General features: G+C 40.9%; 1 protein-coding gene and 1 pseudogene across 1 annotated transcript; both read right to left on the reverse strand.

Annotated features, from left to right (window-relative positions):
• Positions 1–587: 587 nt before the first annotated feature.
• On the reverse strand, positions 588–2,657 carry LOC125223996 (uncharacterized). Its single transcript, XM_048127325.2, has 2 exons — positions 1,892–2,657; positions 588–1,784 (listed from the first exon to the last, which is right to left on the reverse strand). The coding sequence occupies exons 1-2, from the start codon at positions 2,623–2,625 to the stop codon at positions 593–595; spliced, it is 1,926 nt and encodes a 641-aa protein (XP_047983282.2). The 5' UTR covers positions 2,626–2,657; the 3' UTR covers positions 588–592.
• Positions 2,658–5,541: 2,884 nt separating this feature from the next.
• Positions 5,542–19,542, reverse strand: LOC125224461 (uncharacterized; annotated as a pseudogene).
• Between the last annotated feature and the right edge of the window lie 4,051 nt (positions 19,543–23,593).

The raw sequence follows: 23,593 nt of genomic DNA on the forward strand, positions 1-23,593 counted from the left end.
TTGATTCTATTTACTAAAATATTTCCCTTTCCGTAATCCTACAGTTATACAAATAATGAAATAATCATATCAAGATGAAGAAATCAAAACACCGACATATTACCATACACTTTTAGGTTATCTGAACGTTTAGTTTTTAATGTAGGCCTATATTATAAGATAAGAATTTCCCTTTTATTTAAAAAAATCACCATTTTATTACACTACTTCTAACACATTTTAAGTACTTAAATATTCTCCTCTGAAAAGGAAAAGGAAAAGGAAAAGGAAAACGAAAAATCAATCACATCTTAATTTGAAGGGAACCAAATTTATTTGTAATTAATCTTATTTTAAGTCTTAACATACCAAACATCTTACTAAGATGATATTAGATAATCTGCCTAACCAAACAACAAAAAAGAATCTAATACTAATCTAATCCTATACAAAGCCCATCCCAACTTATTCTATATTGTATCTTGGTATTATTTTGTCTATCGAACCAAACATGCACATAGTATATCAAATTGAGTCGCACATTACGAGACCATACATTAAATTCAACAATCTGCATATGCACACACAAGATTCGATATGAAACAAGATGACCTCAAATATGATCAATGTGTTTCACACCACAAGATTTACACACGACAAAATAACACGACACACATTGAAAACCAAGCTTATCATACTTATCTCTATGACATAAGTCACATCTCTTTTTGTTGGTTACGATTTGAAATCCAAGAGGGTGGTCATGAATACTCGAAATCACATACTGATCTGTCCCATATTTGATGTTTCTAAACCGGCCCGACGTGGCGGGTATGCAATTGGGATGAAAGGATTGATCACAGTCCCGACAATGGTACATCCAGCTCCTGGGGTCCATTTGGGATTCGCAGCTGCTGCAGTAGAAGTCGCCAGGACGGTTGATATGGGCATCGTATGTCAAGGACAACAAATGATTCTCCTGTCTATGCTTACTTGTTGCCGGTAACATCACACATCTACCACATACAGTGACTCTGCACCTATTGCATTTGTATTGTCCATCATCTGGTAATATGAACTCATGACAGTTAATACAAAAGCCAGACCCAATATTGCCATCGACAAACTTTAGATAATTATGTCGCGGGTGAGCTGCATGTTTTATGGTGGTGGGCAGAGAAGCACACTTGATGTCTATTTTGAACCAGCAGTTGGTACACTCATAATAGAGCCCATTCGTACGACCATCGCAAATATGACAGTATGCCAGACCTGTTAGCTTGCCTGCACTTTGAAGTATCAAGCTTTGATTGTGGTAAGGATGAATTGGAAGAGAGGGGATGTGTAGTGGCAAGTTGAAGCAGGACAAGTGAAGAAAATATTTGCATTCGTCACAACTCATGTAACCATTCTCATACTCATCATCATCATCTGTTTGCGTCTTTTCACGTATAGGCAGTGTGCACCCATCACATGTTAATTCCAATCTTGGAATACTATCAAAATCATCTTCATCTTCATCATCATCATCATCATCATCTTTTTTGTAGTGATCTTGAGATGATGATGATGATGAAGATGATGAAAATGTAGTAAAAGTTAGTAGATGACGAGGGTGATTGGAGAAGCTGTACTTGCCACCGGTGTTGTGATTGTCCTGATCATGACGCGGGATGTGAATTTGTCCACATTCTCGCTTAACGAAGGGTCGGATCATCTCCTCATATATAACATTATCATCCATTGGAAACGTGGCAACGTCTTCCTCATCATCAATTGCATTTTCATTTTCAGTACTATCAACTCTGAAAGAAAACCAAACACAATCAATTAAACATAATTAATCTTCTGCCATAAATCCCAAATCTAAACATGCATATTTTTGTATTGAGTAAATAATAAGAAGTATTACGTGGAGGTGGCGCAGTTGAGATGGACGACATATCTACAAAGGCTGCAATGATAGACCCAGCGCATCAATGGCAACGTTGTGTTGCATATAGCACAATCAAAATCATATTTGATATACTCAGATGGAATAGAAAAAGCGAGGTAGAGAGAGTGGGCAGGGTGATGACGAGGGAAGTCTGCAGATAGTGGGAGAAGTGCGCAGCTCTCGTGTATGCAATAGTCACATACAGTGCAGGTGTAGGAGTCCCCTTTCTCAGTGGCACCACAGGCATCGCAGGGGAATGGGCACCACCTCGTTTTCTTGGAAAATCGCAGCTCATGTTGAGGGTGGCTCGGGTGCTTCATTACCGGCTGCTTATAATTAGGAAACCCTGCGCATCCCAAGTGGATCCGCAATCCTTCACAGCCCCCTTGGCTACATTTATAGCTTAACCCCCACACAATCCCTTCACAAACAGCACATTTTTTTGATCCATCATAATATATTGATTCATGGAGTGTGAGAGGGTGTGAAAGATGGATAGGATGCGTAATCTCTTGAGGCATTTCCATGCATTCTTTGTGTAACGACAACTTAAGTCCACACTGGCGGCTACATCCATAGGTTGCATCTCCGGGTATGAATAATCTCATACAACCGTAACAGTTAAGGTTGTAATCAGTTTTCTCGGCCGAGTTGGGGATCCGACTCAGCGGGTGTTCATGAAACATATGAGGAAAAATCTCCTCCTCCATTTTTTTTCTTTTTTTCTCTCTTAACAATTACTTTCCTTTTTCCCTCGTTTTATCACTTCTTACATTGGAAAAGACAAAAATAGAATCATGAAAACTTGGAACTTGAGGAAAGAATAATAGTAGTATCACTTTAATTACACACCACAGTTGATTTTTTCTCACTTTTCAAAGGCTTTACTTTGAAGATGCCCAACAAAAGAAAAGAAAAGAAAAAGTAAAGTCAAGTCCCTACTTTAGAAATCTGAGTAATAATGCAATCACGCAAACTGGAGAGATATAAAGTAGCAATATACCAATTCTATAAAATTGAGACACATTATTTTCTTGATTTATGTGTCCTTAGAGGTGGAAATTGCACCATTGTACAACATGTTTTATGATTGTTTACAAAAATAAGTTTGAAGTTAGCATAAATACTAGTAATATAAAAGGTTTCATTTGCGTTCCATTTTAATACAAAAGTAGCCTATTGGAATCAAATATGTATTACTCCCTCCGTCCCGGATAATTCGTCCCACTTTGACCGAGCACGAGTTTTAAGAAATCTAATGGAAAGTGAGTTGAAAAAGTTGGTGGAATGTGGGTCCTACTTTTAAAGTAGTTTTATAATAAAATGTGAGTATGAATGAGTTAGTGGAATATGGGGCCCACTACCAAAAATGGTAAAAGTGAAGTGAGACAAATTATGTGGGACGGACCAAAATGGAATACTGAGACGAATTATCTGGGACGGAGGGAGTAATGTTTTCATTCATACAGATTCATCATCAGACACAAATCATAGTCTTATCCACAAATTATCGTATATTTCTCATAACTTAATATAGAAATCACATGTGTACAATTGAGGGAATCAAAGTATAGCAAAATCATACTGCTATTATACTAATTCGGTATCAATTTCTTATCTGCTATTACACAAATAATCATAAATTTGATATCAATTCCTTATCTGCTACTGTACTACACAAAATTACTCCACAAATTTGACAGCAATTCCTTATCTGCTACTACTTGATAAAACACAAATCAAATAGGGATATTGGTAGTATTAACTAATTAAGACAAACCTAAATTCCACTTAAATTTTACCAAATCACAATCTTTATGAAGTCATCAATAATGAAACGAACCTGCAGTCGGAGGAAATATGATTCCATGCTTTAGAAATATGAGTAATAATGAATACTACATATTATAAGGTGCGATATACCAAGGCTATCAAATTGAGACACATTTTATTTTGTTTTGTTTCTTTTCATGTATAGGTTTTAAATTTGCATTATCAAAGCAGTTTTGATGGGTGTTATATAAAAAGAATCTACGTTGTTATATGGCTAAAGAAAAGAAAAGAAGAGGAAAATCCATCACATATAATCAAAGCGTGTTCGGAATATGGGCAAGTAATTTCTCGGACGACAATACTAATGATTTACACAGAAACAAAAACTACAAATAAAAGAACAGGAAACAAATAGAAATGTAAATATCGAGCTTGTGGGTTTTATTACCGCTCATCTTAGTCCACTATAATTATTATATGTACTGTGATTATTTAGGCTATTAATTAAATACATGTTTAGTTAGACTCTTCGAACCAATGTAGGATAATTAACACTTGTTAATTAATTCATTGGTTCTTCTCATAACTCCGTTTTTGTGATCAAGTCTAATTCATTATTCTCGCTCATTGTGAATCGGTTTAGAGAGAATAGATATACCACGATCATCTACGTACCCGAACATAGATCGATCCTACATCATATAATTTCAGAAATTAAATGCTTTGTCACGTGACGACGCGGTCAAAATCCTTTATTGACCGATCACGATTCCAAAGCAAGATTGCGAATTCAATCATTCAAAGTGCAAAAGTACGTAATTCATCAAATTATAATACAAGGTGGAAATAGGTGGGTACGAACCACAAAACACACTAAAAAAACAAGTCTCAAAAGAAAGCGGAAGCGATAAGAGTGTAACACAACAAGAATGTTCACGTAATCACGTCAAAACAACAGTGCAATGTCACCAGTCCCATAATACTAGTTCATCGAACAACCTGTAAACAAAGGTGGCGTTCGGTTGCCATGACTAATTATCGTAGGACTATCCATCTAGGATTAAGTTGTAGGATTATTTTAGTTGGAGGGGGAAGGCTATGACTAATTATCATGAGACTATCCATCTAGGATTAAGTTGAGGGGGTTAAACTTATGAACCAAACATAATACATATTAAATCATGAGATTTAGTCTTGCCAACCAAACACCCACAAAGAAAACAATTTGGAGGGCTTAGTACTAATATATTCAATGAGCAACACAACAAAAACATGCATCAAAATGCAGAAAACACAAATAGCTAGGAAATATCATGGCACACAAGAATATGACATAGAAGTTTGAAAAGGAAACTATGCATATTAAAAACATTTTCACAATTCACTTCGGCATTTCAAAATCACGTGCTCCTATTACTCTTATAATCAACTATCACCATGCCTATACCTACCATCATGCCAAAGAATTAAAATAACATACATATGTAAAAATTAAATATATTATAAAATAAAAATAACATACATATGATGAATAAATTTGGTTCAATGGGAACCGTAGCTCAAGGTAGGCGGGTAAGCCAACTTTGAATGCTCTTTGACAATTTTCCAAAATCATTTTAAAAATCGAAATACTCTTTAAATAAAATCCCCAAAAAATAATTTAACTGATTTATTTCACACGTGGGGATAAAATCACATATTTTCAGATATAATTCTTGCAGTAAAAAAAATGCAAAAATTCACAATTAATTCATTTGGCTCACAAAATTCAAATATTTGAACTTAACACACATTTGAAAATAGTACTAACATCACCCTATAATTCACACATTTAAAAAAAAGTCGCACCAAATTTACCTCAAGAGTCGGCTGCTCATATTGTCCATTTGTTTCACACCGCATAATCTACAACAAACAAAGAAGCATAATGCACATTGAAATCCAGGACAATAATACCAATCTGCATGACATAGGTCACATCTCTTTTTCTTGGTTATGATTTGCAATCTAAGAGGATGGCCATGAATACGGGGAATCACATATGGTTGCGTCCCAAATTTGATGTTTCTGTACTGACCCGACGTCGTAGGAAAGCATTTGGGATGGAATGATTGATCGCAGTCTCGACAATGGTACATCCATTCACTGGGGTTCATTTGGACTTCGCAGCTGCTACAGTAGAAATCACCAGGATGGTTAACATAGGCATCATATGTCAACGACAACAAGTGATTCTCCAATCTATGCTTATTTGTTGCCGGTAGAATCGCACATCTACCACACACGCGGAATCTGCAGCTATTGCATCTGTATTGTCCCTTACGTGAACTTATATATAGATGACAGGAACCACAAAAACTAAAGATGAAGTTGGAAAATACTACATCGAGATTATTATGTCGTGGGTGAGTGTTAGGAACACACCAGCCGTCCCAACTAATACAGCATCAAAGGCTACGACGAAGGATAGCATGGAGATGGAGAGAGAGTTCATTGAAGAAGAAGAGATGATACCGGACACCAGTATCGGGAGGAGAGTCGGGACAAATCCTGCGCAGTGACCGCAAGGGAGCTGAGACCAAGGAATAGACTCAAGCAGCCGATGAAGTACAGAGACTTTGTCACAAAGTAGAAGAATAGGTTCTAGTAGTTATTTCCCCTGTTTTGCTATCTTTAATTTTCTGTTTTTAATTCTCTTTGAGTCGGGCGAATCTATAAGCCCCGTTCGGGTTTTCTTGTTGGCTCTTTCCCGAATGTCTAGGTACGTCGAACCAACTTAGGGTCCTTAGAATATTAAAAGGGCTATTTCATTAACTTTATTTTTATGAATGAAATATTTTTTCCCACTCAATCGTGCAAATACAAGTTATTCTTTCCTAAAACTGCCGACGGGAACTCCCGCGTCAGTTCAGATCGCATCGCCGTCGAGCTCTGCAAGTTCTCAACCGGAGATAGTGACAGAATCGTTACGGAGAGGGGTCCGTAACAACTGGTGCTTTCATCCACTACTCATGGCATCGAATTCTTCTTCCAAACCTGAGCATCCGCCACGATCTACCGGCGCTAATGCTATACCGATCGGTGTGCCACGCAACCATGGGAGGGGAGTGGTGGACCCAATTGCACAAGGTTTCGACATGATTATGGATAGATTTGACAAACTGGAATTTCGTTTGGATCGCGCCGATCACCGGGTGGATGATCTAGAGGTTCATGAAGAGTTGACCGAGGGGGAATTTGAAGAGCATGGAGATCACTTTCACAGGGATAATGACACAGAGGGGGTAATGGTCGAGCAAAACGCGGTGACCACTTTGCAGTTGGCGGTTATTGAGGCAGAGGGGGACGACATCAACACCGGCGAGGCGGCCCAGATTTCCAAAACAGGGATAACCGCCATCAACGCACGACCTGGGACCCACCACTTCAATCATGATGACTGGGATGACGACGATAATTGGAATCCACCACACCGCCGAGGAAGATATAATGGACAGCATCACGATCATCCAACAGGGGTGCAGATGCGACCACCACATTTCGATGGCTCCGATGCGCCGAACTGGATTTCTAGAGTCCAATATTATTTCGATCATGTGCGAGTTCCAGAGGATGAACGTCTTCACTATGTAGTGATGTTATTTGAGCCCCCCGCATCGGAATGGATATTCAACTATCGCACATATAATCCGTGGGTTTCCTGGCCGGATTTTTTGGAGGACGTGCGACAGATGTTTGATCCACAGAGTTTCCACAATTATACAGGCCTTATTGCGAAACTAGTACAGACGGGAACAATCACGGAGTACCATGAAACGTTTGAGCGGTACTTGAACCGTGTGGATGATCTGTCCGAGACTTCACTCATACCAATTTTTATTGCATGTCTTAAGAAACCAATACGAGAAAAGGTAAACCTTCAGCAACCTTCCTCTCTTGCCACAGCCATGGCGTTGGCCCTCAGGTTAGCGGCGACGCAGGAGGATCGACAGCAGCACTCTTTCCAATTTACACGCAAACAGTGGGCCAACCGCGAGAGCAAGCAGTGGTCGAGCAGCGGGCAACCCATGTCAGCTGTGGGGTCGTCAAATGGGCAGCCTACAGTTGCTGGGAAAAAAGAGGGAGAACAATCACGCGTCCAGCCAATTCGGGTGTCCAACGCTGAGAAATCTGAGAGATCCCGACGAGGACTCTGCTGGCACTGTCCGGAGAAGTGGGTGGTGGGCCACACTTGTAAGGTGAAACTATTGTGTTATATTGGAGATGAATTGGAGGATGTTGACGACAGTGAACCGCAACACCGCACGGAAGCGGAGGAGGTGATCACGGCTGACTTGTCCCACTTACACACATTGGATGGTCATCCCCGCTCTCGACCATTTCATGTGCTTGGATCGATTGATGAATCCGAAGTTCGGGTATTGATTGATACAGGGGCGACGATGGATTTCTTACATCCTCGAGTGGCAGCAGCATTGCATTTGGAGTTGACGTCAATCCGGCCATTCCGTGTAATGGTCGGCAATGGTGCTTCTTTGTTGTGCACCCATATTTCTCGCCAAACCAAACTCACGATGCAGGGTACTGTATTCCTCGTAGATCTACATATACTCGACCATCACCGACCGGATGTTATTTTGGGAATGGCCTGGTTGGAGTCGCTGGGCAAGATTTCAGCCGATTTTGAGAAGAAGACATTGGATTTTGATAGAGAGGGCCAGCCGGTTGTGTTGCGAGGAATAGCGCAGGGTCCGAAGGAGATTTCCCGTCAATCTCTAGCGCTTATGAGCTGGTCCGTTTGGAGACCGATGACAGCGAGCTGATCGATGGTACTACAGAGAGCTTTCCACCGGGTATACCCCAATTGATACTGCAGGTGCTGGAGCAGCACCGATCGGTGTTTGCATTACCGCGCGGTATGCCACCGAAGTGCCAATTTGACCACCGAATTGCCCCAAACACGAAGCCCATAAACGTCCGTCCCTACCGCTACCCATACTTTCAGAAAAATGAGATTGAATCGCAGGTACGGGACATGCTCGACCAGGTGATAATTCAACGCAGCCAAAGCCCGTTCTCCTCACCCGTGTTGTTGGTCAGAAAAAAGGATGGAACCTTTCGATTTTGTATTGATTACAGAGCTCTCAACAATGCCACAGTGCCGGATCACTTTCCTATCCCCACTGCAGATGAATTATTTGATGAGCTTGGTGGAGCAAAGTTCTTTACTAAGTTGGATCTCCGTTCCGGTTATCACCAAATCCGTATGCATGACGAAGACATATTTAAGACGGCTTTTCGGACCCACGAGGGCCATTATGAGTTTTTAGTGATGCCCTTCGGTCTTACCAATGCACCATCTACATATTAGGCTGCTATGAACGGTATCTTCCAATCCCTTCTCCGTAAATGTGTGATAGTTTTCTTCGATGATATTCTTGTTTATAGCCCGACTTTAGAGTCTCACGGAGTTCATCTGGCTAGCGTTCTAGCCCTCCTACATGAATCACAATTTTTTTGTGAAGCTCTCAAAGTGTTGTTTCTGCAGCAACTCAGTAGAGTATCTGGGACATATTATTTCTGAGGGCTTGTTAAAGGCGGATCCTGCTAAGTTGGACGCTATGTCTGCTTGGCCAACACCGAATAATGTAAAACAATTGCACGGATTTTTGGGATTAACGGGGCATTACCGTAGATTTATTGCTCAGTATGCGACGATCGCAGCACCATTAACAGATTTGTTGAAGAAAGATTCTTTTGTGTGGACGGAGGCGGCATCGGGAGCGTTCACCATGCTCAAAACTGCAATGACTTCAGCTCGTCCTTCGTTTGCCAGATTTTACACTCCCATTCTGTATTGAGACTGACGCATCCGACACCGGTATTGGGGCATTGTGTTACTTCAAGTTAATCATCCTCTCGCCTTTTTCAGCAAAAAGTTGGGGCCAAGGCGGAAGGCTGCTTCAACGTACCACAAGGAATTGTATGCAATTGTTGAGGCAGTTCATAAACGGAGACAATACCTCCTTGGCCGCGAATTTGTTATACGCACAAACCAGAAAAGTCTAAAAGAATTATTGCAGCAAGTAGTTCAGACGCCGGATCAACACTTGTACATCCGGAAGCTTATGGGTTTCAAATTCAGAATAGAGTATAAGCGAGGCATCACGAACAAAGCAACGGATGGGCTGTCCCGAAAGGAGGCGGCTGATGCGTCGACTGATCCAATCTCTAGAGGTGATAAGGTATGTCGTGAGATGGCTGACTTGTTGGCTATAGCGGCTAGACCTGTGCCGCGAGTGTTAGATCTAATTCGAGAAGAAACTGCCACTTTTCCGACCATGGTGGAACTCACTCGTCAGATTCAGAGTGGCGAGGCACCTCGACATTTCACTTGGGCAGATGGCCTGATTTATTTTAATAGGAGGGTACTGGTAGACGCTAATTCAACGGCAAAACAGGATTTATTAACAGAACATCATTGTTCACCTATGGCAGGTCATCCGGGCCACGAGTGCACGTTTAGGCTGCTTTCGGCAGCGTTCTTTTGGCCTAAGATGCAAAAGGATGTCAAGGTATTTTTGGATGAATGTGTGGTGTGCCAATCTACCAAGTACTCGACGCAGAAACCGACCGGGTTGTTGCAGCCGCTGCCCGTTCCTTCTCAAGTATGGGAAGACGTTTCCATGGACTTTATTACTGGATTACCACAGTCTCGAGGATACACGGCAATTATGGTTGTGGTTGATAGACTTTCGAAGTATGCCCATTTTGCCCCATTGCCGACTCGTTTTGACGCATTGCGAATCGCCCACTTATTCGTCAACACAGTGGTGCGTCATCATGGATTTCCTAAAACACTTGTTTCTGATCGTGACTTGGTATTTCTCAATGCTACTTGGGAAGAAATAATGAGATTGAGTGGTTCGAAGTTGCAGTTTACCACAGCTTATCATCCTCAATCTGACGGTCAACAGAGTTCCGCAATAGGGGATTGGAGCAATATCTCCGGGCGTTTACTGCGGATAGGCCTTCCAAGTGGGCGAATTTTTTGCCTTGGGCGGAATTGGCCCTTAACTGTTTTCATCATGCAGCATTAGGCACCTCGCCGTTTCGTGCGTTGTATGGGAGAGAGCCTCCCTTACTTGTGGCTGCACCACCATCAGCCAAGACTCCTCCTAAAGCTGCTGACTTGATTCGTCAAAGAGGGGAGCTGCTCGTCAAGTTGCGTCAAAATTTAGAGCGGGCGCGTGTTAGTATGGCTGCTACAGCAAATCGACATCGTCGTCATGTGGAATTTGATGTAGGCGACTTGGTGTGGTTGAAATTACAACCTTATCGCCAACATTATGTGGCTAAACCGCTGTCGTCGAAACTCAGCAAACGTTTTTATGGGCCCTTCGAGATCTTAGAGCAGGTTGGATCGGTTGCTTATCGGCTTCGTTTGCCGGAGGGGAGCCGCATTCACAATGTCTTCCATGTGAGCTTGTTGAAGGAGTTTGTTGCTGGAGAAGGGGAGCAAGCGGGGGTGCCTTTACCGGAGAAGTTCCTGGGGAGTCGACCTATAGCATTGCATGCGGCTGTTCTCAAGACCAAGGTTATGTGGAGCGAAGGGAAGCCGACTAAACACGTTCTCATACGTTGGTCAGATGGTTTGGGGACAACGACTTGGGAGCCGGCTGAACCACTGATGGAGAAGTTCCCAGATCTCTTCCTTGAGGACAAGGAATCTTCTAGGGGGGGGTGGGTTATTAGGAACACACCAGCCGTCCCAACTAATACAGCATCAAAGGCTACGGCGAAGGATAGCATGGAGATGGAGAGAGAGTTCATTGAGGAAGAAGAGATGATACCCGACACCAGTAATCGGGAGGAGAGTCGGGACAAATCCTGCGCAATGACCGCAAGGGTGCTGAGACCAAGGAATAGACTCAAGCAGCCGATGAAGTACAGAGACTTTGTCACAAAGTAGAAGAATAGGTTCTAGTAGTTATTTCCCCTGTTTTGCTATCTTTAATTTTCTGTAAACTCTGTTTTTAATTTCTCTTTGAGTCGGCGAATCTATAAGCCCCGTTCGAGTTTTCTTGTTGGCTCTTTCCCGAATGTCTAGGTACGTCGAACCAACTTAGGGTCCTTAGAATATTAAAAGGGCTATTTCATTAACTTTATTTTTATGAATGAAATATTTTTGCCCACTCAATCGTGCAAATACAAGTTATTCTTTCCTAAAACTGCCGACGGGAACTCCCGCTTCAGTTCAGATCGCATCGCCGTCGAGCTCTGAGAGCCGTCGGTCTTCGCAAGTTCTCAACCGGAGATAGTGACAGAATCGTTACAGAGAGGGGTCCGTAACAGTGAGCTGCGCGTTTGATGGTATTAGGCAGAGAAGCACACTTGATGTCTATGTAGAACCAACAGTCTTTGCCGGTACAAGCGTAATAGAGCCCATTCGTATAAGCTTCACAAATTGAACAGTGTCTCCAACTTGTAAACTTGTCGGCATTTCGATGCCCTTAGGCTGTGATTTTTGAGCGAATGAGTTGGAAGAGAGGGGATATGTAGTGGTAAGTTGAAACAGGACAAGTGGAGAAAGTATTTACATTCGTTACAACTCATGTAACCATTCTCATACTCATCATCATATATAGGCAGTGAGCACCCATCACATATTAATTCCCATCTTAGAATACTACTATCATAATCATCTTCATCGTCATCATTATCATAATCTTTTTTATAGTGGTCATGAGAGGATGACGATGATGAAACTGAAGAAAATGTAGTAAATGTTAGTAGATGATCAGGGTGACCGAAGAACCTGTACTTGCCACCGATGTTCTGATTGTCATGATCATAATGAGGGATGATAATTTGTCCTCTTTCTCGCTTAACGAAGGGTTTGATTATCTCCTCATACATGTCTTCTACTGCCATCAGGAACCTAGTAACCTCTTTCTCATCATCACTTGCGTTTTCATTCTCATCATCAAACCTGTGAAAAAAAAATCAACATAAATTAATTAATTAAATTATACTCTTTGTTCCCCAAATATTGTCCCTTTTTTGTTGTTTTAGTTTGTTCCACAGAAATAACACATTTTTTTATTTTTAAAAACTTTTCCATCACACATTGCATTACTAATGATATGTGTCTCACTGTCTAGGACCACTATTTCATATTAGAACTTAACAAATTAGCACTATCGTTTCCGACTTATTTATTTTTAGAGAACAGTGAAAGTAAAAAACTTGGGCCAAAAATCATATTGACTCAAAATCTAAACATGCATGTTTTAACACATCTACAAAACCGGTATGAGTAAATAGTAAAAAGTATTACTTGGAGGTGGCACTGTTGAGATGGACAACATATTTGCAAAGGCGGCAATGATAAACCCAATGTCTTAGCGGTAAAGTTGAGCTGCATATAGCACAATCAAATTCATATTTGATGTACTCATATGGAAGAAAAAATGCGAGGGAGAGAGGGTGAGTGGGGTGAAGACGAGAGAAGTCCACAGACAATGGGAGGAGTGCGCAACTCTCGTGTATGCAATAGTCACATACAGTGCAGGTGTAGGAATCTCCTTTCTCAGTGGCGCCACATGCATCGCAGGGGAACGGGCACCACCTTGTTTTCTTGGAAAAACGAAGCTGATGGTGAGGGTGGCTTGGTGATACGAGAATATCTCTACGAATATCCCCATATCTCTATTATTTAATTTAGTATTATTTAGCATATCTTTCCCATATTTTCTCATATATCTCATAGGATCTTTTGTCTTGCTCATTAAGTTAGTATCCTATTATAAATAGGGCTATTGTTATTATCATTATTCAATCAAAGAAATACAATTACCTTTATCTTATTTTTATCGCTTATTTCAATTCGGTATTGATCTTGGTTTGATCGACGGGCAAAGCTCCCGCGACTATCTCGTCTACCTTTTATCCCTCCGACGATCGCCTCCGCGACGCCAGAATCTTGTTAAGAGAAATCTTCTCTTAACAATTGGTGTTTCCATTCTCGAACTCATGGCCGAAGTCAATCTTCATTCATGGTCAGAGATATCGCATGCATCTGAAGGCTTGCAATTGAATTCAACAGCAGCAACGTGGGAAAATATTCTCGCTAGGTTGGCCAGAATCGAGTCCCGATTGATTGAGCATGAGCGTAAGGCAGCATCCACGGTCCCTCCATTGCGCTCGGAACCTGACCCACCTGACGGACCTCTGTACGCCGCCGCACAGCCGCAATTCCAGATCACTTGCTACCAGCCGCCGCCTACATACTACCAACCTGCTCCACTATATCACTTGTCTGCAATGGAGAACCACGACTCCTTCCAATCGAGGTACGCCGCCGACTGCCATACAACCACGTTTCACCAATACCAACACCAAAGCCCTAATTTTGGTGCACAACCGAGTCCGCTCCAGCAGCATACCTATTGGCAACAACACCATCAGCACCAGGAGCTCGTGCTCGCCCAGCCACCACGTAACACTGGCCCTCCTGCTGGCATCCACCGAGCCAACACCATTCATCAGCACCGCTGCCTGCTGCTCCGCCACCCGCCATAATCTCCCTACCACGCAGAACCGATATGAGGTATGGCTCATTAGAGTTATTTCACAAGGATATTGCCGAATCAGTACGGTCTCGTCAAATTCATTATGATGATATTGTATTTGATCGATTACTTAATCGAGATCAGCATGTGGAGGACGATGTGTTGTTAAATATTGAGAAGGTTTCGCATATAGCCAGTGATATACAATTTGATCCACAATTCGATCCAGAGATGATAGATGATATTCATTTCAGTGTTGAGGATTCTTTTAACTTGAATAATGTTGAGGCATTAAGGAGTTGATTATGACAGAGATGGATAGTGGATTTGGGAGAAGTGAGTTCGAGTGGAAATATACTGACAATATTGGCAAGCAGAACAAGGTGGGTGAGAGTATTACACAAACTGAGATGAACTTTGCCACGGACAAGAAAGATAATGGTGAGGATGCTCCTAGCGATGTGGTCATCCTCGATGGCGGTGATGATGCAATTATTAGTCATTGTTCAACAACGCTCGACACCGATGCTCGGTTGATACCACCTCGCAGTGACACGCCGTATTTGGGCATCCATGGACGTGTTGACGAGCCCCCTGTTTTGGAGCTGAGTCACAAGCATGATCTTCGGGCGGGGCAGGTTGAGGAGGTTGGCGAGGTGTTGCAGGAAAATAATTCTAAAATTTATCAGTCAACAATCAAGCCACAGTCGAGGACTACAAGGCAGAAGACTATATTGTTGACCCATGGTCAGTCAGAATCTGGATACCTATCCAGAGGAGAAAAGCTGCTAAGGTAGACTGTTCACTTAGGTAGGGTTATGGAACTGGAGAGTCTTCAAGGAACGTGGAGGAGAACCTGGATGAAGCCTCAGAAAATTCAATCTACATTTCAACTACAGAGATGAAGAATTCGTACTTATCAATGAAATCTTTGCAATATGATATAATTGTCGCTGTGGCACTTGGAGTCAAATGGATTTTTGAAGTTGTTTTCAAGAATTTAAAGGTGGTTGGCCTTCAGCTCGGTGATGTTGCAATTATTACTCGTTGTTCAACAGCGTTGGACGCCAATGCTCGGTTGATCCCTCTGCACAACGCTGGGGATGACTTCAGTGGTTCGATTGAAGTCCCTATCCTCGATCCACAGGATGATGATCGGCTCTCTTCACCCACATCTCATTCGGTGAACTCACAATCTCGGTCGGAGAATAAGGTTTTGAATGAACGGAAGCAGAAACGTGTGGCTGACTTCGGGGGAGAAAACAAATGTTTTAGGCAGGAGAGTGGGAAGCTGGAAGTGCCAGATGAACGTGGCTCTGATGTCGAGAAGTCCACGGCCACACGAAAGGGTAAAAAGGATAATGATGGAGAACTAAAGGGAGTTGGCAGTGAGGAGCCTTTTTCGAGGTGTACGAAAACAATGGTAGATGTTTCGGTGTCCCCTATGATAAAAGGAGGCATATTATCACGAACAAAGAGAACTAAGGTTTCTTTTGCTGAAGATGCTTCTGATTCCTGAGATGACTCACACATATTGCCTACTCCGTGGGAGAGAAAGAAGAACAAGTACTTATCTTCTCCGTATACAAATTGTGCATGGAGAATGGGTACCTCCAGTTTTAACTCGGTAGCACAGGTGGGGAATGGTGAGGCTACCAAGACAGCTGCACATGTTAAGAATGGTGATGCTACCAAGATGCCTGGGGTACTAATTTTGTCTTGGCTTGTGGCAGAGGATTTGGGGAGAAGTTGTGAACAGCTCTCCATAACTATCTCCAAGGCGATATTCCGGGGCAATTTTCTGGTTGCTATTGTAGTAGACTTATTTGGAAATCTGTTGCTTTATTCTTTTAAGTTGGGACATGTATCACCTTTTGAGGTTGCTGCCATATTTCATGATAATGGAATGACCATGAAATTATTATCATGGACCGAGAGTATGGCTTCTCTTCAGAGAGCAAGGATTATCTCGGCCTGTTTCAAGGTTATTGGGGGTACTACACAACGATCTTGTGTTTTTTATCCAGGAAGGGATGTCTCGCAAAGGCTTCTGTTATCGTCGCTCACCATTGCTTCGTGGTTCCCACCTTGAGGACAAGGTGGATTTTAACCGTGGGAAGTTGATACAAGAATATCTCTACGAATATCCCCATATCTCTATTATTTAGTTTAGTATTATTTAGCATATCTTTCCCATATTTTCCCATATATCTCATATGATCTTTTGTCTTGCTCATTAAGTTAGTATCCTATTATAAATAGGGCTATTGTTATTATCATTATTCAATCAAAGAAATACAATTACCTTTATCTTATTTTTATCGCTTATTTTAATTCGGTATTGATCTTGGTTTGATCGACGGGCAAAGCTCCCGTGACTACTCTACCTTTTATCCCTCCGACGATCGCCTCCGCGCCTCCGCGACGCCGGAATCTTGTTAAGAGAAATCTTCTCTTAACACTTGGGTGGTGCATACGCTTATAGTTAAGCAACCCCGCGGTGCATCCCAAGTGGATCCAGAATCCATCACAGCCCCCTTGGCTACATATAGCCCAACCTATGCACACTGTCTTTACAAACTGCACATTCTTTTAAATTGGAAATATGCCTTCTATCAAAGAGTGTGAGAAAGTGAGATGGATGGATAGGATGCATAATCTCTCGCGGCATTTCCATGCATTCTTTGTGTAAAAACCAATCAAATCTACACTTGAGATTGCATCCATATAGTACATCTCCACTTATGAAGCGTCTTCCACAACCATAACAAAACTTGAAGTAACTACTATACTCGGAGAAGTCGGAGATCAGACTCAGCGGGTGTTCATGAAAAATATGAGAAAAACTTTCCTCCTCCATACTTTTTTTTCTCTTAACAATTTCTTTTATCACTACTCACATTGGAAAAGATAATGCTTCAATATACATATACATGGACATGCAAACTTGGAATTTAGGAAAGAATAATTTTTAAGGATGACTAGGAAACGCATCTTAATTTCATTACACACCTCATGAGTTAATTTTCTCACTTTCTATGTCTTTAAAGATGCCCAACCAAAGAAAAGAAAAAAAAAAGCAAAAGTAAATCTATGCTTTAGAAATATGAGTAATAATGGTATCAAGCAAACCCGGAGAGATCATTTCGACAAAAGAATAATGAGACGACAATTTGTCTTATCAATTTTTTAGTTAAAACCACTTTCCAACAGTTTTAGCATTATATGTATTCATCACTTTGATAAAAATAGAAGTGTGACATTACGGTTGGGCTATATAAATAGCTTACACAATAATTCGAATGAAAAAATGCGAGAAAAGTAAAAGAAAATAAGTGCAGAGTGTATTATACAAATAAGAGTAGTTAATTTGAATTTCAGTTAATATAATTAGATGCGATACTATATGAAAAGGAAATCATAATATCGACATGTTAATTAAACAAGTTGTAAGGAATTTCGAATGTGAAGATATTAATGCAGACCCATATTAATATTATAATTAAGATAAAGAAAATGATAAAGAAAAAATGCCCACCAAAGGAAAAGTAAAGTAAAGTAAAAGTGTACTAAAATACTTCAACACTATTAGTTTTAGTGATAAAGAATGATGTTAACACGGGCATTAATTATATGTTAGGGTAACAAGTGATTCTCCAATCTATGCATATAGTGAATCTAATCTATGCTTATAGTGAATCTGCAGTTGTTGTATTTGTATTGTCCCACTCGTGTACGTAGACACAAACTCATAACAGTTAACACAGAAACCAGACCCGAAATCACCGGTGACTAGCCTGAGATCATTATGTCGTGGGTGAGCCGCGTGTTTTATGATGAAATTTTCGGTATAAGTGGCTAACAGTTGGGTCGGCCTACCATACCACCATCCATGATTGTAACATAGTACTGTGAAAAATAGTACTCCTACTAAAAATTTTTTGATCGAAACAATTGGTTTAGTATTATACAAATGACTGATTAAACGTAGTTGAAGATTCATTTTCAATTTAATAGAAAAAAATGTAATAAAGAATTTCAGTAAATATGATTAGACGACAGGACAGATAATCAATTAATTATATGCTTAGATAGGATAGTAAATATGATTAGACGACAGGACAGATAATCAATTAATTATATGCTTAGATAGGATAGATTGTAACATCCCGAGTAATCTTTCCTACCTTTTTAGTTGATCTTGAAAGGGCGTCAAATGTGTATCCGAATTTTTTTTCGTTTAATCTTCATTCCTTTCGAAAATTAAAGGTGCATTAGATGTTTGCGATCGATCGAGAGGAGTAGTAATTTATGTTAGTACTTAGCATGCCATTAAAGTACTAATTGTTAAATTTATGAAATGAATCTAAATTCAAGAAATCAAGCATAGTAGAAATAAAAGAATTTATTTCTTGTGGGCCTAAATTAAAAAGAAAATTTCATCAATTTGATAGTCCACTCTCAGAAAACATAAATAACTAAAATAATTTCTTCTTTGGAACCCAAATGATGTGAATCTGGGTGTCCTAGAGAATAATGGAAGAACCGGATTTGAGGACAAATCCTTTCACAAAGAAGGAGAGGATGATGTGAATCCGGGTATTCACAATCATAGAATGCAACGACATCGAGGGCCATGGGTTGATTGGAGTCCGAAAAGAAGGTGGAGATATGGCAAGGAGCCAATCCGGATTCGGAGGTCTGACTCAAACCAGAATTTTCCTATCAAGATGGTGTCCAAATGCTCTTCTAAGACCACCATTGTCTTCATCGTCAAAAGAGCTTCACGTGAGTACCTTACACGCCTCAATCGGAGTCCGGATGAGGAAGTTATGGTCGTTTTACAAAAGCCGCACAGTCCAACAAGCAAAACGCCCGACCACAGAGAATTTGCCCGGGCTGGAGAAGAAAAACGCCCGACCCGGGCGTTTTGTGCGACTTGCAAATTTTGCTTATTTTTCTTCTTTTGTTTTGCACTTTTAACCTCTAGTATAAATACCCATGTCTAGGGTTTTTGTCATTAGCTTTTGAATATTTGTAAGAGACAATTCTCCATATTTGAGAGCTCACCTTCTTCATCTTTTGAAGACTTATCAAATTCCTTCGGGTTGCATTCGATCTTTTGTCGGGCTAAGGTTGATTGTAAAGGTATGCTTGCTAGTTCTTGTGTTGTTAGTTTGTGGAGCCATTAGGTGTTTATATGTGAAAGTGCCTTTGGGATTTCTTTCTTGTTCTTCACCTAAATCATAACACTAATCCTCCTCTATCCTTTTTACCCATTTTTCTTGTTCCATTTCTTGGTTTATCTTGTTCATTTGTTGGGTTTATTTACAAGAACAAGTTCCGGGCAAATCCATGACTCTTCAATCTATAAGATTCACATTATTTGGTATCAAGAGCCATTGGTTCTTGTTCTTGTAAGAAAGAAAGAAAAAAGAGTGAAATTGTTAGAAAATTGTCAAAAAAAAAAAAAGAGAGAGATCTCAAATCTTATCCATGGGCTTTAGCTATAAATTGATATATGTGTTCTTGGGTATGTCAATTTGATTGTCGGAAAGTTGTAGGCCGAAATTACGTCAATTGTTGGGTCTATTGTTGTTGGGTGAAATTGTGCACACAAAGTGTTTGTTAATTTGTCCCATTGGCGTAGCTCCCTACTTTCACTAATCTTGTGGCTTCTTGGACTAGTTTTCACTTGCCTAGTTGTGTATCTTGTTTGTGCTATTTGTGCAACCCTTGGGATTACATCATCGAGAGCAAGTGAGGGAGAGTATCTAGCCACTAAATCTCAGCCTTCCGAGAGACATTGGGTGTGAGTTTGGGGAATTGGGGACATACTTTGTGGGTTGGGAAGTGAGCACCTCACTAAAATCTCCATTCTTGGGTGTGTGCGTTGTTTGTATTACTAACAAAAGGGATGTGTCCCTAGTCCTTTTTATCTTCTTTGTAGGTACCCGAAAATGCCACCACATACGAGGAATTCTAGACACGATTCGCCTAGAAGGGAGGATGGGGACGACATCGCGTCCACATCCGACGACACCCTCAAAGAGATGTTTTCCTCAATCATGAAGGAGATGCACGAGGTGCGGGGTATTGTGAATGCTATGCAAGGAGGATTTACGGCGTATCATGGGGATATAAGCCACCTTAGAGATAAAGTTAGACATAACCATTCCATGGCACCTAGTGACCGAGAGAGACATGGTAGGAGTGGCTACAAGTCAAGGTACCATGATGATGGACTTGATAAAGGGAGTAGAAGGGAACAAGCTCCAAAGTTCCATGGAGAGTTTCACTCTAGGTGGATGAGGGATCATGATCGTCATAAGGTGCATGAGTGGTTAATGGGGGAGGAAGTCTCAAGTAACGCAAGGATGAACTCAAGCCCTCGACATGGTGGTGGAGACACAAGCCGAAGAAGCATCCCACCAAAGAAGGTGAACCTATCTCATCCTAGCTATCACACGAAGGTTTCGTCGTGGTTGTCATCCAACTTCACTACTTCAAAGGGCTTGATTCAAAATAAGTGTGACGATGGCGATGAAGAGCAATGTGATGATGAAACAGAGTCCATGGCCACACATGAAGAAGATGCACACCCAACTTTCAATGATGTCGAGTCTAGCATTGTGGAAGCCGAGGTCGAGTGTGAGCCATTGAATGCCCTTCAAATCTTGAACAACGAACCAAAGCCACATGAGGTTGATAATGGGAATAAGCACTTGAGAGGGAATCGAGAGAAAGAGCAAAAGCTAGAAAATGAGAGCATGCTTCAAAAGCTAATAGAGTGTGAGAAAAGGCGAAAATGTGAGACGCAAAAGCCAAGAGAGAGTGGTTGGGGTGAGTGTGAATCCACGCTTTTAAGAGAGAAAAACCACCAGCATGTGAGAAAAAAAAGTTGCTTGTTAGATTCTAAGATTAACCTTGGGAGGGCTCTAAATCATCCTATCCTTTTTGCCCTTGGTGAGGAGAACGACCCTTATTTCACTAACCCTTTTAACATGTTTTTTCTCTTTGATGGCATTTTGAAACATGAATTAGAAGGATTGGAATGTGAACCTCGAGTTGTGGATATACCGGGTAACTTCTTACCGGTTATAAGCTCGTGGAAGAAATGTCAAGATGAATCACTCATTGCCCAAGGTGTACTTGATTGGGATTTGGGGACAAATCCTTCAAAAGAAGGAGGGGATGATGTGAATCTGGGTGTCCTAGAGAATAATGGAAGAACCGGATTTGAGGACAAATCCTTTCACAAAGAAGGAGAGGATGATGTGAATCTGGGTATTCACAATCATAGAATGCAACGACATCGAGGGCCATGGGTTGATTGGAGTCCGAAAAGAAGGTGGAGATATGGCAAGGAGCCAATCCGGATTCGGAGGTCTGACTCAAACCAGAATTTTCCTATCAAGATGGTGTCCAAATGCTCTTCTAAGACCACCATTGTCTTCATCGTCAAAAGAGCTTCACGTGAGTACCTTACACGCCTCAATCGGAGTCCGGATGAGGAAGTTATGGTCGTTTTACAAAAGCCGCACAGTCCAACAAGCAAAACGCCCGACCACAGAGAATTTGCCCGGGCTGGAGAAGAAAAACGCCCGACCCGGGCGTTTTGTGCGACTTGCGAATTTTGCTCATTTTTCTTCTTTTGTTTTGCACTTTTAACCTCTAGTATAAATACCCATGTCTAGGGTTTTTGTCATTAGCTTTTGAATATTTGTAAGAGACAATTCTCCATATTTGAGAGCTCACCTTCTTCATCTTTTGAAGACTTATCAAATTCCTTCGGGTTGCATTCGATCTTTTGTCGGGCTAAGGTTGATTGTAAAGGTATGCTTGCTAGTTCTTGTGTTGCTAGTTTGTAGAGCCATTAGGTGTTTATATGTGAAAGTGCCTTTGGGATTTCTTTCTTGTTCTTCACCTAAATCATAACACTAATCTTCCTCTATCCTTTTTACCCATTTTTCTTGTTCCATTTCTTGGTTTATTTTGTTCATTTGTTGGGTTTATTTACAAGAACAAGTCCGGAGCAAATCCATGACTCTTCAATCTATAAGATTCACATTACCAAAGGTCCCTCTTTACTTAAGTTGCCGATAGCTCTGAGAAGGAGACTGAGAGGTGCGATGGCGGCGGTGGCGTGAGCAGCGCCAAGAGAGGAAGAGGGAGTGAGGAAGAAAGAGAGAGGGGCATCGCCAGAGGCGGCAGGATTTGGGTGTAAATGGTGAGGGAGATGAAGTGGGTACTCCTATGTGGGTTATTTTGTTGTTGACCTAATATTTTATTTATTTGGGCTAAGGGAATAAAATAAATAAATTCGAGCCCAACTCCCTTTTAATAGTTGGGGCTGCAGTAAATAAAACGAGGAGGCCCAGTTCCGAAATTTAATTACTAGGGTTAAAAATAAAGGGAAATTTCGAAATCTGAATTTATTGGGAGGGATTTAATATTAAGCTTCAATTAGTATTTATATATATGGTTCCTTCTAAAGTGTAGCTAAGCTAAAATAATTGATCTTTGGTTTTGTTAGAGTTCTGCGGGAGTAATATTCATAGTAAAGTGTGGAGTTCCAATTTAGTCGAAGTCCAGGAATAGTGAAAGGGGTACTAAATAATACTATATGAGTTTCAAAAGTTTTAAAGGATAAGTGAAAAATGAGAGGGCTTAATTAGGAGGCATGCATTCCTATTAAAGTTTAAGAATTTTTTGAAGTCTAATTAGTATTTTATATTATATTGTATTGTCTTGAAAAAGGTTATCTCCGCAAGTTAAGGTCAGAGCGAGAAAATTAAGTTAAGGAAATTAAACAAACGAGGTGAACTTTTCTATCATACATGCTAATGTGGATAAAAATTTCAAATTATTTCGAGATGATATCTATTTATGAAAATGATGTTGTCTTGCCATAAATGATTTGTTTTATGTGTATGAAGCCTATCTGTTTGGTTGGAACTTAAGAATCGAATTCGGGTCCGAGTGAGGATGGTGTTCCTACTCGGATTAGTGTACACAGGTGACTGTGGAAGGTGGCCACCTTCTACGTCACAAAGATAATGTAGTGGAGGCCGTTGGGAGGTGGACACCTCCCCGGCTTGAGAAAGATGTAGGTGACCGTGGGAAAGCACCATCTCCACGACACTTGGTGTTCAGATATAGCAGATTTACAAAAAGAACTCGGACTGATCAATCAAATTTTAGCACACAAAGAATTTAGTAAGCTCGGGCCTTTTAAGAGAAAACTCTCGAGTGTTACTGTGATGACATGATAATATTTTCAACGTATATGTGTACATTTTGGCAATGTGTTGCATATATTTCTAAATGT

The sequence above is a fragment of the Salvia hispanica genome, chromosome 1, assembly GCF_029641045.1.
Source record: "Salvia hispanica isolate PSC_SH4W2 chromosome 1, Shi_PSC_v1, whole genome shotgun sequence".
In the NCBI taxonomy this organism is placed as follows: domain Eukaryota; kingdom Viridiplantae; phylum Streptophyta; class Magnoliopsida; order Lamiales; family Lamiaceae; genus Salvia; species Salvia hispanica.